A 14,301-nucleotide genomic window follows, 5' to 3' on the forward strand; every position below is an offset into this window, starting at 1 on the left:
TGTTTCATTTTTATTGTACATGGGTATTATGCGCGCTTGTATATTTACATTTTCACGAATTATTAAAAAAAAAAATTACTTTCAGTTACTGAACTGTCACCAACTGTCACAGATCAGTGATTTTGATATTTAAGTATATTATGTTCATCAGATTTCAATTCATGGTCATGCTGCAGTGATCAACCAATGTAACTGTAAACTAAGTTAAATGAAATCAAAAAGCATTACAAGTATAATGATTATGTTTCCTTTATATAATAGTTTTGATTTGAGTGTTTTTAATTGAATTGTAGTATTTAATTATATAAATTTTTATATCATTTAGAATTTAAACACAAATACTCTTGTGTTTTCCTCATATAGAGTTAATAAATTTTTGTTTAAATTTGTCAGCACTGTTACAGAAATGATCATTTATGATTCTAATGACAATGACAAATTCATAAATTATTAAACATGATTTTTATTATGCTAATTGACATTTTTATAATGTCTCAGTAATGAAGCTAGTTGGTAAGAATAAACTGTTGAATTCTTTTCATAGCATAGAAATGTAACGCAAATTTAATTTTGTCCATATATAGTTATATGCCTTTGGTAAACAAAATCGCAAAAACAATTCTTTAAAATGCATTCAAATGTTTTTATACATTTACCACTTTTTATTAAATTTTATATCTAGTTTTTTACATCTTTTGCTGAAGTGTATTGTACTATAAGTATTTTTGAAACGAACTCCTTTCATCTTGTGATTTTATTACTTTTTTAAATAATAACTTTAATAATGTAAAAGATGGAAAACATAATATGATTTTAAAGTTTTATTGTTATTTCAAGTACTCCTTTGGTAAAATGCCATATTACCGATAAAATCAAAGAACCACTTTCTACAAAATAATATACACTGACTATAAGTATGTTATACAACATATCCATTTATTATCTGTATTATTAGCATTTGTTGGAAATTTTACATTTATTTGTCTCAAAATACGTGCTATATTAATATTTACATATGTTACTTATTGGAATATACGAGGTGTAACATAAAAGTAACGAGACTAGGTTTGTAGCTTGAAGAAACGATGGTATTAGCAGCAATTGTTTTTGTGGCATCATCCCACATGGCTCCCCAGCCATGTTACCAATTTCAATTCAATCGGTCATACCATTTGGAAGTATTGCGTTATTTAGTGAACACGTGCAACTGCATTCTGCTGGAAAAATGTCTAATGTAAAAATCAAACAGCAAATAAACATCAAGTTATTTGTAAAATTTGTTGAAATCTTTTGTAACATGTGATAAGACATGGATTTTTACCTATGACCCAGAATATAAGCCCCAGTCAATAGAGTGGAAGTCTCCAGGATCCCCAAAACTCAAAAAAGCACTCGTGTGAAAATCAAAATTCGACATTAATGGAATTGTAATGATTGAGTGGTTTCCCAGTGGTCAGACTGTTAACCAACACTATTACATTAAAATCCTAAAACGATTTAATGAAAAAATTTGGAAAGAAAGGCCACAGTTGTGAAGCGATGGATGGCTGTTGCACCAGGACAATGCACCTGCTCACACAGCACTGTCTGCCAAGTAGTTTTTGACCAGTAAAAATATTATTGTGATGCGGCATATTATTGTGAAGTATTTAGCTTTTGACTTTGGTAGTGTAACCATTATTTGGTTCCAAAGAGATTACTGAATGTAAACACGCGACTAGAATGTAAGAAAAATACACTTTATTTAATTACATCTCCAAAATGTATGCCGCCTTCCATCGTGTAACATTGCGGCCTTTCACTTCACATTTCCACTTCTGTAAATCGACTAATATGTTAATAAAAATATCATGTAATATATGTTTTGAATTCAGCTCGATGTCCTCTAAAGCTATGAATAAAAAAAAATGTATGTTCCTATTTAAAAAACCCAAAGTGACCTTGACTTTGCGAAGAAAACAAATTGTTTTCAAAATTTGCATTACTAATATCTATTGTGCACTTCATACCCTGCAAATATTGTTCCAACCATTTTTTTGTAAGGTGGCTGCATGTGGGAGAAAAATAGTGAGTAGCGTTATAGGTAACACCCTGTATAAATTGTACAGGAGAGGGCTGAGAACTCCCCCTTGTGGCAATCCTTTATTTAGCAGCCTCTTATTATTAACACCTAAACAGTGTGTATCACCTACAACTTCTACTGTTCTGTCTCTCATCCATTTGCTTATAAAGTTGAGGATGTTTTTTGATACTCCTAAAGGGTATAGCCGGATAAGGTAGTCAAATGTGCCCTTGAGTCGAATTAGAAACCCAATTCGTCAGTCGGTAGCATATCCAAAAAAACATCTCACACCAAGTTTCAACCCCCTATCTCATCCGTGGGGGTAGTAAAAGGGAAAAAACCAAATTCCGGTTTTTGACCTTTTTTGCCAATTTAATTTCGTACAAAAATTCTGAAAAAATTCTAAAACATTGAGGTCTAGATAGCGCATATTTTAGAATTTTTTCAGATTTTTTTATCGCAAATTGTAGTCGTGAAAAATCAAAAACCGAAAGAAAATCCGAAAAAATGCGATTTTTTAGTGAAGATGTCGGAGCACTACTTTTATATTAATGTGGTAGTTAGATATTAGTACAACTATTATTCTCTAATTTTTTCAGATTTTTCGGTGAGGTGCGCCGTAGTTAAAAAAATCAAAAACTGATTTTTTCGCGCGAAAAACAAACTTCTGCTTTGAATTTTTATGTCATTTTCCCATAAAAGATGCATTAAGTAATTTTAAGAGGATTCACGTTCACACAATTGATTTATGGATTACAACAACGAAATTAACTTTAACTAGGAACATCACTGGCGTGATGGACTGAGCGAGCGAAGCTGTCCCGGTTATCGACAGAATGATAATTATTATACTTATTACTCTTATTATTATCAATGTAACTTGTATTATTAGCCATATTATGTTGCTATGATCTATAGAACGATAATTATTATACTTATTATTCTTATTATTATCAATCTAACTTATATTATTGGCCATATTATCCTGCTATGATCGATAGATCGATAATTCTGTCCTCGGTTAGTTATGAAAAATAACTTACAAAAAAAGCATCAGCCGTATTACCCGCCGGCCGAAGGCCGGCGACTTATCCGGTCAATTGCGAAGACATATTACTGGATAAGATGTGAATTTGACCCTGGCCCTATTTTAAATTCAAAATTGGTTTCATACAATAAATAAAAAGAGTTTAACAACAAATTAATTGTTTTTTTTTAATTCCTACTCAATCTTTCCAGTCTTTTAAATTCATTCAATTTTCTTTCACCTTTTTTCTTAATTTGCTCCAAAAGTTGAAGTGTAACAGTGTTTTCAATTAAAAGTCCTTCGATAGAAGAAACTCTGCTTAATGCAACATATGCAAGTCCGGGAGAAAATTCATTTGAAATATTTACAAGAGTATTAAGTAAAGTTAATCCCTGACTTTTGTGTGTAGTAAATGCCCATGCTAATATAAGTGGTATCTGAAGTCGTGTAGCCTGTTTACCATTGTGGAGAAAATTCCGGGTCACAGGCGTGATAGGAATAATGTTCGTTGAAAGACCAGTAAGATTTTGAAATTGGACTAAGACCATGCAAGGAATATCATCTGGGCTTTTAGTTCCAGGTTTATAGATGATATCTTTCACAATTCCCTGAGAGCCGTTTGCCAATCCATGTCTTACTGACAAATTGTATATGAGTATGACTTTAGATCCAACAGAAATTTGCAGTGTGTTTGGAAATCCACAATCAGCAGCTTCAGCATCACGAGGCACATTTTTTGCTTCTATTAAAGCGACAGTCATTCGCGTTTGTTCCAATTTTGTGTAATTAGTCTGTTTAACTAATTCTTTTGTGTGTGAAATGATTGTGTGATTTTCGGTGTTGTCCGTTCCTTTTCTGACTCTTTGATTCAGAAAGTTAACTATTGACTCCAAATCCTCACCCCTACTCAAGTTGGTTAGCATGTTTCTGAAGGCAGATTGACTGCTACCAACTTGTCTGTGGTTTGAAGTCAAAATGAATACTTTCTTAAATTCACTTCGAAAAATCTCTCTCCCTCTTACATCCAAAGAATTAGTGTTTCCATTCATTTTAGAGAAAAAAGCAGGTGCAAGAACAGGAGGTAATTGGAATATATCTCCAACTAAATAAACAAAAACGCCTCCAAATAAAAGTCGGTTTCCTTTCGCGCTCTGTAACCTGTCGTTGATCATAGCCAAAAGTGCTGGTCTTGCCATTGAATATTCGTCCATAATCAATACACGAACAGGATTGATCATAGATTCAAATTTCTTTTTGGATTCACCCCGAAGATTAGCAAATTTCTCAATTTGAATCGGAATGATGAATGATGAGTGAATTGTTCAGCCGCCGATGTTAATTGCAGCGATACCGGTGGGTGCAACACAGAGATATTCTTTTTTGTTGCTTATTCTGTGCTGATCGCATGTTGCTTTCATCGCCTGGATAACTGCTGACTTTCCTGATCCTGCTGGTCCCTGAATTATTGAGCACTGAGGTGCGTTTTCGTTGTTCAACTGTTTGATCAATTGTTGAATAATGACATTCTGTTCTTCAGAAAGTGAAAAAGATGGCATTTGTTCCAATGCGCTTTCCTCATCATTCGCATTTTCTCTTAAACTTGCTGCAAAAACTTCCATTTGAGGAATATTGTCATGCGAGTGGTAACTTGCATTCCAGTCATTGTCTATGTCTACATTTCTCCTTCCAAGTTCCACATCAGGCATGTCTCCAGATGATCCAGCTGCATTAAGTGCCATCCAATCAAGATAAACCTGATCATTGAAATCAGCAGTCTCCTCCTCAAATTCTTCTTCAACTTCGTTCCAATTGATTTGGTTCATCACCTCTTGTGAAGAGGGGCAATCAGCATTTTTATTAAAAATATCATTATTTTTACAATTTTTTACAATATTTTAAACATTTTATACCTCTTCGTATGCCGTTAATTGATTTCTGAATAATTATTGTAAGCGTCGCAGGTATGAGCGTGACGCGGTTATAATCACCGTCGCAAGGAATAGGCTTTTATGGCCAATACTGCTTTTATACTTTTACAGGTGTAAAGTCTTAAATCTAAATAAAATATTTAGCACTTTTGGAAACATTGGGATTTTTTAAGAAACTCAGAAAATAAAAATAAATTAAATTATTTTTTAACAATATTGGCCATAAATGCCTATGTTCCTTTCGGCGTTCATTATAACCGCGTCACGCTCATACCTGCGACGCTTACAATAATTATTCAGAAATCAATTAACGGCATATGAACAGGTATAAAATGTTTAAAATATTGTAAAAAATTGTAAAAATAATGATATTTTTAATAAAAATGCTGATTACCCCTCTTCATAGGAGGTGATGTTAAATTATATATCTAATAAACATCGCAAAAAACAACAAATTCCAAAAACACGTATCCTCTATTTTTATCCATAGTTTACGTACACGAAGTTGCAAAAAAATAGATCAACATTTAGTGCAAAAATTTAAACAAAAATGATAAATTTTTTGTGAGCAGCTTCGCGCTTTTATTAATATAAATGGTTATAATTCTGTACACACATGAAACAAAAGATATATATATATATATAATATGTATTCGCAATCGATCGTTGATGAACACGTGCTTATGGCTACGCGACCACGAGGTAAGTGAGACGATACACTCGCAATTTCCGATCCGCGAGGTAGCCAGCGGAAATCGCGAGTCTACTAGAACCTTCTCGATGCTCCCTTAACCGCGCTATTCAAAGTCGACGCAAACCACTATCATTTTTTAAATATTATTTAAACAAATAAAGTTTCTTGAAATTTTTTTTTGCACAAAAATTTCCTATCTAAAGACGAACAATTTACAAAAAAAAAGAATTCAATTATCTTCTTTAGTTCCGGAGATATTCCCAAAAATATGGTTTCAACCCCCAACTTCGAGGGCTATTTTCACCCCCTTAACATGAATGATAGCAGCTAAAAAAAAATACGTGTCGAATATTTTTTCGAGAACTACGTTATATCCAAGTTTCATCAAAATCGGTGATTATCACTTCGGGATGGTCCCTTGTGAAAGTCGGTTACTTCTGTGATTCGCACTGACGAAGGATGAATTTCAGCAGGTGCTTCATTAACATTTGGATTGATTGCAGAAACAATATTGTCAAAAAAGTTTACTATTTGCTCTGCTTCGCTTTCTGTCGGATCCCTTTCATCCAAAAAAGAAGTGTCTGGGGCGTTCTGTAACCAGAGTAGGCCATGAACATGTGGCGATCCGCGGTGCTGCCATTCATATCTGAACCACGAGTCCTTTATGTTGTATGTTTTGCAAATCACTTCATTAAAAAAAAGGTTTACTTTTTCTGTGAAGAACTAATCAACGAGTAGAGGAGTTTCTTTGATAAGTTTAGCTTGACCAGAAGTTTGATCATTTGTGAACTTTCGTAGAATTCCCAATAAATCAGGATCCTGTAAATCAGCAAAGCTGAGCGTGAAGAAAAGAGATGGCATTCCAAATTGTTCAATCATTTCCCTGCGTTGTGCTGCTTTTTTGAACCAAAAACTATCAGTCCCTGGAATAGACGAAGAGTATGACATGACTCGTTTTAGAAAGTTACGATCCGTCCTTATTCTTTCTTTGATTTCGTCTAAAGACATCGTTTGTAAATCATTCCTTTGAATGAAAACATTCCCTTGAGCAACTGATTCCCATCTTTGAATTATATTCAGAGCAAAAAACCTGAATGATGGGTGTTTGGCAAATCGATTATCTTTGTAACGTAAAAGTTTTAAGAAAAACGATTTGGGAGTTAGTCTTTGTCGTGTTGGGTCTTTCATGCATGGCTTTCCATATGGAAAAAGCGTTGGGAAGGCTGCAGGAATGAAGTTAGGCGTATTAAATTCATCGATTGGAGTCGAAGACATTACAGGGTACTGAATGTGAACGTTAGCCATAATCTCAGCCTCAGAGCTAAAATTAATTGGTTCAGGAACAAAAGTATCAGAACTAAATTCTTCGCTTTGTTGATCATTTGTCTCGATTTCATTACTTTGACTGCTGAGTTCTACTGATTCAGATAAATGTTGAATGCGTTGATGAACATTCTCTTCCACGGACAAATCATGGAAGTTATCCTCGCTCAAAGTAACGTCTCTGTAAAGGGGATTGTTGTTTTTTAACCAGAACAGAGCATCTCGAACACGATCGACCCTAATTTTGAAGTCCCGCACACGCCGGATGCCATCTTTCTCAGTTATTTTGCTTACGAAAACTAATGGGATGTTTTGTATTTGATGCGGCAGAGTAGTTGCAAAAGAGGAAACATCTTGAGGAAAAGAAATGATGTTCCCAGAAGTCTGTAATTGCACTGATCCTTTAACCCGATAAACTTTGACTTGAGGATGTATAAGGCTGATAACAAGTTCTTCGACCAAAGAAAGTCCTTTCAATTCATCTGGTACTTCTCCAGGATCCATGTTTTCGGCCCTGAATCTCGAATTAGTTCCACGAGAGCATGATTGACAAAGTTTATCTCAAAATTATCATTGGCACTCAAGTGGAACATGGAGCAGTTTTCGCAAACTCGAAATCCAGTTTTCAAAAGCTTTGCTGCGTAGTTTGTTTCGTGAGGAAGCAAAGAATTTGGTGCATCGTAACGTCTGCTAATAGACAGACTTCTTGAACGAAATTCGCGTTCTCGCCTCAGTTCCCTGTGTCTTGTGTTTCTTTCTGAGCTCCTGTAACGCGATGGTCGACCACCACGTGGATTGCGGCGAGGACGTCCTGGAGGCATAATTTATTCTTTCTTTAAATTAAACTGTTTACCTGTCGTTAAAACTTCGAATTTAAAAAGGTTAAGATTGTCAGGAGTGAGTTTAAATTCAGTGCAGATACCAGAGTACCGCATGAAAGCTTTTGAAACTAATTGATTGAATTCGGATGTTAGTTTTGATTTTTCCGCAGCATCCGAACACTTTTCTCTTTCTTTATAAACTGAATGAGCGTTTGCAGAATACTTGTTAAGAGATTTTTGGGCTTCCTTTACGTTGAATTTGCCCTGGTTCCTTTTTTGTTTTCTGATCCGTGTTTTCTGAGACTTTGTCAGCGGCAAAGGTCCAAAAATCGGCACAGGTTCAACTTTTTTAGGCGAGGAAAAAAGAGGCTTTCGAAGAGATTTGTCTTTTCCAGACAAAGACGAGAACGGTACCGGGAACCTCCTTTTGAATCCAGAAGCTCCTTTGATCGGAGAGATGGGGTCGGGGATGGCGATCAGATTGACCAAATCTGAGAATTTGAAAGCGGCCTGAGTATATAAAGGTGGAGAAAATAAAAGAGAAATGGGGTTAGGGCAGGAATGAACACGGAACATCGAATGAAAACCAGCAACAATAAAAAAGGACCGAACGGAATAATTGGGCGAAGGGCAAAGGAACTAATGAACGCGGAAGTGGAATGGAAGGGAGAGAGAGAGAGAGAGAGAGCGGAACTTACACTCTGCGAGTGAAAAAAGGACTGAAGGCTAAAGGCTCCTGGCGGTGATGATGATGACGTAAGTGGAGATAGAAGAAAAGGGGGAGAGAGGGGAGAGAAAGGGGCCAGCCGCTCTAAGGTTAGTGAACTGCCACTAAACACAATCACTTACCATGAGCATGGAGTTGCTTCGATGGGAAGGATGGAGACGGGTTCACAACAAAAAACGATAAGTTCGTTACTTTTGTTGCTAATAGGCAATTGTAGTTCAGAGGAGTCTATGTGACTGCACACTGAACTGTGATGCTCTGCCTCTTTTTTCCTCTCTTTTTATACTCATCCAATCAGATCACTTCATGCATGTGCTCATTCACCCGAATCAACAGTAGCAGTAGCTGCAAAGTCAGCTTCAGGGTCATGTGGTGCCTGTATATGTGGATCAAAATCTTTTTTCTCTCCTCTTTGCCCACGTGCTTATTTCTCCCCTTCTCCCTAAAGAGTATCAGGGGAGAGAACGAGAAAACTCTTTCCCCGGATTAGACTCCGAATTCCTCGTTTACCAGAATGCCATATAAGCTCTTTTTCCGTTGCACATGTAACTGCCAAATGCAAACTGCATTAACAGCAGGATTAAAGATAATGTCCGGACATAATAGTCAGATACGGAATGTATCAAAAGACCTTTTTATTTAGCTTTTGTTTTTTGATTCAAGAACCTCTCTTTTCGGATCAGGCGCGTTTGTAGCTCACGGGGTCCGCTTCATCATTTTTTCTAATATTAGAATGTGCAATCCCTTTCCTGCCACAATGAATATTCTTTCATTTTTGAACTTTGATAGAATCAAATGTATTATATCAAAAAGTACAGAGCGGATGATGTTTGAAACAGCAAATAAGTAAGCATTAGTCAGAGGTGTATTAGTATACATGTATACGAATTTAAAAAAGTTGTCAGCACGCGGCATGTCTTTTGGGAGAATGCATGTGATCATTCACCCGAATCACCAGTAGCAGCAGCTGCAAAATCAGCTTCTAGGTCATGTGGTGCCTGTGTATGTGGATCAAATTCTTTACCTTTATCTTAGGATCACATGATCAAGAAAACTATTTGACCGGAGAGAATAGCCGTTCAAATCTGCCTGACAAATCTTTTCCACCCTTTTCTGAGTGTTTATAAGAGCACCAAAAAGATCATATCATCAGTACCTCCTGTCAGCCGCTTTTCCTGACACAAGCCATTCTTATACTGATAGAATTCAGAGTAAAGAGCATACTCTGTTACAATCTTTAACATGAAATACGGTTTCAAATTAGTGCCTTACAAAACTCGCAGCAGTCTGAAGGCGAATATTTTGCCGAATGTTAGACGATGCCGGGACATTTGGAAACTGACAGAGGAACTGATCGATTTGCAGTATGAGGCAGCACGGCTGACAAGAATCGGTAAGTTTTACAAGCAATGGTCGGTAGCGGGACCTCGATTTTGACTTCGGATTGAGCAGATGCCAGGTTACACTTTTTTGCCTTGTGCTAGATGTTTGACTTGTTCTTCAACTCGACGACCGGCTGGGCAGCCCGATTGTTGTAGTAGATGTTCAAAGTGTAAACCTTTTGTTTCTTTTGATCTAACATCATTTTCTTGTTTTCTTTTCTTTTTTCAAAAAAAGGGCTCAGAAATGGCAAAGAGTGGATGGATGTGATAGACGAAGAAATTTGGGACAATTTTTTCAAAAGCTGGCGTGTTTTGAAAAAGTAGAAGAGATCATTAAAGACAAACGAGATTTCAAAAGAAAATCTTTACAAAGCGATTCGAAAAGGATGGATTTACGTCCCGTTCAGGATCAGTAAGGATGAAATTTTGGACATTCCTGACTCTATTGCATAAACATCATCAGCCGGTTCCATTAGAAGATGCTCCTTTCACCATTCAATCCGCGGAAAAGGACTCGCATCAAATACTTCCTCATTTTTTCCTCACTGGCACTCCTGTTCTATGTCCACAAGCAGAATGTCAGCCTCAGCAAATCCGGTGACAGTGAAATCAGTGCCGGAGATGAAGATCCCGAGCACCAGGCTGACCACATGGCACACATTTTCCTTTGTATGCAGCAGTTTACGAGTCAGACGCCTTAGCCGCTGCGCCACTGATGTCCTTGGAAAACCTTCGAACATTTAAGTATATACAGAACGTACCATAAAATTAATTAATTAAGTTAATTTCGTTGTTGTAATCCATAAATCAATTGTGTGAACGTGAATCCTCTTAAAATTACTTAATGCATCATTTATGAGAAAATGACATAAAAATTCAAAGCAGAAGTTTGTTTTTCGCGCGAAAAAATCAGTTTTTGATTTTTTTAACTACGGCGCACCTCACCGAAAAATCTGAAAAAATTAGAGAATAATAGTTGTACTAATATCTAACTACCACATTAATATAAAAGTAGTGCTCCGACATCTTCACTAAAAAATCGCATTTTTTCGGATTTTCTTTCGGTTTTTGATTTTTCACGACTATAATTTGCGATAAAAAAATCTGAAAAAATTCTAAAATATGCGCTATCTAGACCTCAATGTTTTAGAATTTTTTCAGAATTTTTGTACGAAATTAAATTGGCAAAAAAGGTCAAAAACCGGAATTTGGTTTTTTCCCTTTTACTACCCCCACGGATGAGATAGGGGGTTGAAACTTGGTGTGAGATGTTTTTTTGGATATGCTACCGACTGACGAATTGGGTTTCTAATTCGACTCAAGGGCACATTTGAGTACCTTATCCGGCTATACCCTTTAATAATTGCTGCAGAAGGTTATCAACTAAAACATTATCAAAAGCAGCTTGAACATCCAAAAATGCTGCCACACAGTATTCCTTTTTGTTAATACTGTTGAGGACTGTTAGCACCAGTTTTCCCACATTATCCATGCATGATCTATTCTTCCTGAAACCAGACTGAGTACTATTTATTAGACCGTTGTGCTCTGCCCATCATACGAGTCTAGTGTTTATTAGTCTCTTCAAGAGTTTGCAGAGACAGGAAGATAGTGTAATAGGTCGGTAGTTAGATTGGTCTTGCTTAAGAATAAATTGAATTTGTGACGTTTTCCATTCCTGGGGGATTTGACTAGTGGAGTATATTTCGTTTAGTAAGTCTGAAAGTATCAGTTTACCTTTAATGGGAAGGAATTTTAGCATATTGTAATCGACCCCATCTGGGCCTGGTGCAGAGTTGACGTTTTTATTCTCAAGAGCATAATTAAATTCTAGCAACGTGAAAGGAGAGTCCAAGAATTCGTCCTCTATATTGTGGAAAGTAAGACATTCTTCCGATGGAACCCAAGGTGGACTGATTTTGTTTATGGCTTTAACCAAGTTATTTTTTCTATCTGAACTTGGGGTGGTTATGCTATTAGCGGTCCACTTGTTTTTAAGTTGTTTGATCTTTTTCCAAAAGTACCCAGTGTCTGTATGTGCATTAAGAGTACTTGCAAAGTGCCGAAATGCATCCTTTTTCTTTCTTTTTAATATTCTTTTTGTTAGTGCTGATTGCTTCTTGTATTTTTCCCAGTCCTTAAAGTTTCCCGTGTGTTTCCACTTTAGGAGAGCACCCTTTCTTAATCTGATTGCTTTGGAGCAGTCTAGGTTCCACCAAGGGGGTTGATTGGTGTGTTGGTGATATGATCCTGTTTTTCTAGTTGGTGTACTGTCTATGACAGCCACCTTCATTCTGCTAACGAATTTCGTATATCTCTCTTGCAGTGAAAGGCTTTCAAACTCCAGACCTATGAAGTAATCCCAGTTTTGATTAAAGATTCCTTCATATGAGGTCCAGTCTGGTTTTTTGGATGATAAGTGGTTGCTTTTTGGCAAGTAAATGTACTTATTTGTTTGGAACAGAATTTCTATGGGGTAATGGTCTGAACCCAAAGGATCCTCGTATTGTCTAGTTGTCAGTAGATGAGCTATGTTTTGGGGAGAAATAACTAAATCAATGTTACTATCTGAATGTCCTGGGTTACTTATTCTAGACTTTTCTTGAATGTTATGAGCCATTAGGTTATGTTCCTCTATTATTTTAAATAAATTATTCCCGGAGTCATTTGTATTGCTGCAATTCCAAGCTTGATGTTTTGCGTTTAAATCGCCTACCAGTAAGTAATTACCCTTAGACGATAATTTATTAATAAAATTGTGCCATGCCTGATACTTAATAATATTCCCTGGAGGGTTGTAGCATACTACTATAATAAGTGGGTCTTTTATGTTGTTGATTTCAATGATGCAATGTTCTGTTTTATCAATACCTGTTGTAATGTCAATTATTTGTCTGGTGCTGATACTATTTTTAACAAGGATGGCAATTCCTCTTCCTCTTTCTGAGGAACGGTTCTTGCGAATAGAGTAGTAGCCTTGTAGATTGAATTGTTTATCCGGTTTAAGCCAAGTTTCAGTGCAAATGATAATGTCGTAGTATCCAGCCAGATTCTGTAATTCACTTTTCTTACTGAGAATGCTTCTACAATTGCATAATAGTATTTTTAGATTAGTGGCCATTATTTGGTTTTACTAGGTTTGTACTGTTTGTGAGGCAGTACTGGATCCAAGTTTATATTAGAATCTAGTGACTTGTGTGCTTTTGCCAGAAGTAAGATCTTTGGCTTGGCTCCTGAAGGGCCAACGGTGGTATTTACGGGCTTTGCTTTGTTTTGTTGTTTACCTTGTTTATTGTTTTCCTTTAATTGATCTGTATTATCTTCTTTCGAACCCCCTGATTGGGATGCTTTTGTGAGTTGATTATTTTTTGTATCTTTCCAAACTGAATTGGACGTTACAGGTCTCTCTTGACCTCCATAAGCTTTATTTATCAAAATTTTTTTTGGATTAACTTCCTTAAGGTGGGGAAAGTTATCAATGGTAGCTGGGACAATGGGCTTAGCCGCTACAGCTACTTGCGGTCCTTCTGCATTAATAATTCTTTTTGCTTCCCAAGTTGAGACATTTTGAAAAGCTTTTATATTTGCAATTTCTTTTTCCTGCTTGTTCGCAGTACATTTAAAATTCAAAGCACCGTGCTCACCTGAGCAATGTAGGCATATTGGTTTGTCTTTATGAGGGCATTCTTCTTGTTTATGGGCTGCTTCCTGTCCACATGAGCGGCACCTTGTGTTGCTTCTACATGCTTTGGCTATGTGTCCGAATCTTAAGCAATTGTAGCAAGCCTTGACTGGCTTTACATAAACTGCAACTTTTAAGTTGTATAAATTATAAATTTTTACAAAATTACGAAGAATTATTCCCTCAAATGTTAATAGGACTGTCTAGCTAGGTACCCATTCAGTCTTGCCTGTTTCCTTGTTTATGGGTCTCTTGTTTAGTCTTCTGACCATTTTAATCTTGCAGGGACTTGTGCTATCTGTAATTAAATTATTAGAATCAAGATCTATGTTGAAACCCTTGATGACCCCTTTTCTTTCAAGGAGATGTTTAGGAATGTAGGCTTTTATACCTTTATCATCAAGGGTGCCGCATTGAACAAAGGGTATAGCCGGATAAGGTAGTCAAATGTGCCCTTGAGTCGAATTAGAAACCCAATTCGTCAGTCGGTAGCATATTCAAAAAAAAACATCTCACACCAAGTTTCAACCCCCTATCTCATCCGTGGGGGTAGTAAAAGGGAAAAAACCAAATTCCGGTTTTTGGCCTTTTTTTGCCTATTTAATTTCGTACAAAAATTCTGAAAAAATTCTAAATTCAACCTAATTTTGGGCAA

At 36.3% G+C, this 14,301-nt stretch overlaps 3 protein-coding genes across 3 annotated transcripts in view; 1 reads left to right on the forward strand and 2 right to left on the reverse strand.

Moving 5' to 3' along the window:
• LOC100879986 (uncharacterized) overlaps nt 1-14,301 on the forward strand; it is a 72,390-nt gene that overhangs the window by 1,128 nt on the left and 56,961 nt on the right. The gene's annotated exons all lie outside the window — the stretch shown is intronic.
• LOC105664209 (ATP-dependent DNA helicase PIF1-like) lies at nt 3,278-4,300 on the reverse strand. Its single transcript, XM_012297819.2, has one exon. The coding sequence runs from the start codon at nt 4,298-4,300 to the stop codon at nt 3,278-3,280; it is 1,023 nt and encodes a 340-aa protein (XP_012153209.2).
• Nucleotides 6,435-7,538, reverse strand: LOC105664208 (uncharacterized). The gene has a single exon (XM_012297818.2). The coding sequence runs from the start codon at nt 7,536-7,538 to the stop codon at nt 6,435-6,437; it is 1,104 nt and encodes a 367-aa protein (XP_012153208.2).

Source organism: Megachile rotundata, chromosome 8, assembly GCF_050947335.1.
Source record: "Megachile rotundata isolate GNS110a chromosome 8, iyMegRotu1, whole genome shotgun sequence".
NCBI classification, from domain to species: domain Eukaryota; kingdom Metazoa; phylum Arthropoda; class Insecta; order Hymenoptera; family Megachilidae; genus Megachile; species Megachile rotundata.

Coding starts and splice junctions, on each gene's coding strand:
- LOC105664208 (XM_012297818.2), bottom strand. CDS start 7,538: ATGGATCCTGGAGAAGTACCAGATGAATTGAAAGGACTTTCTTTGGTC.
- LOC105664209 (XM_012297819.2), bottom strand. CDS start 4,300: ATGGACGAATATTCAATGGCAAGACCAGCACTTTTGGCTATGATCAAC.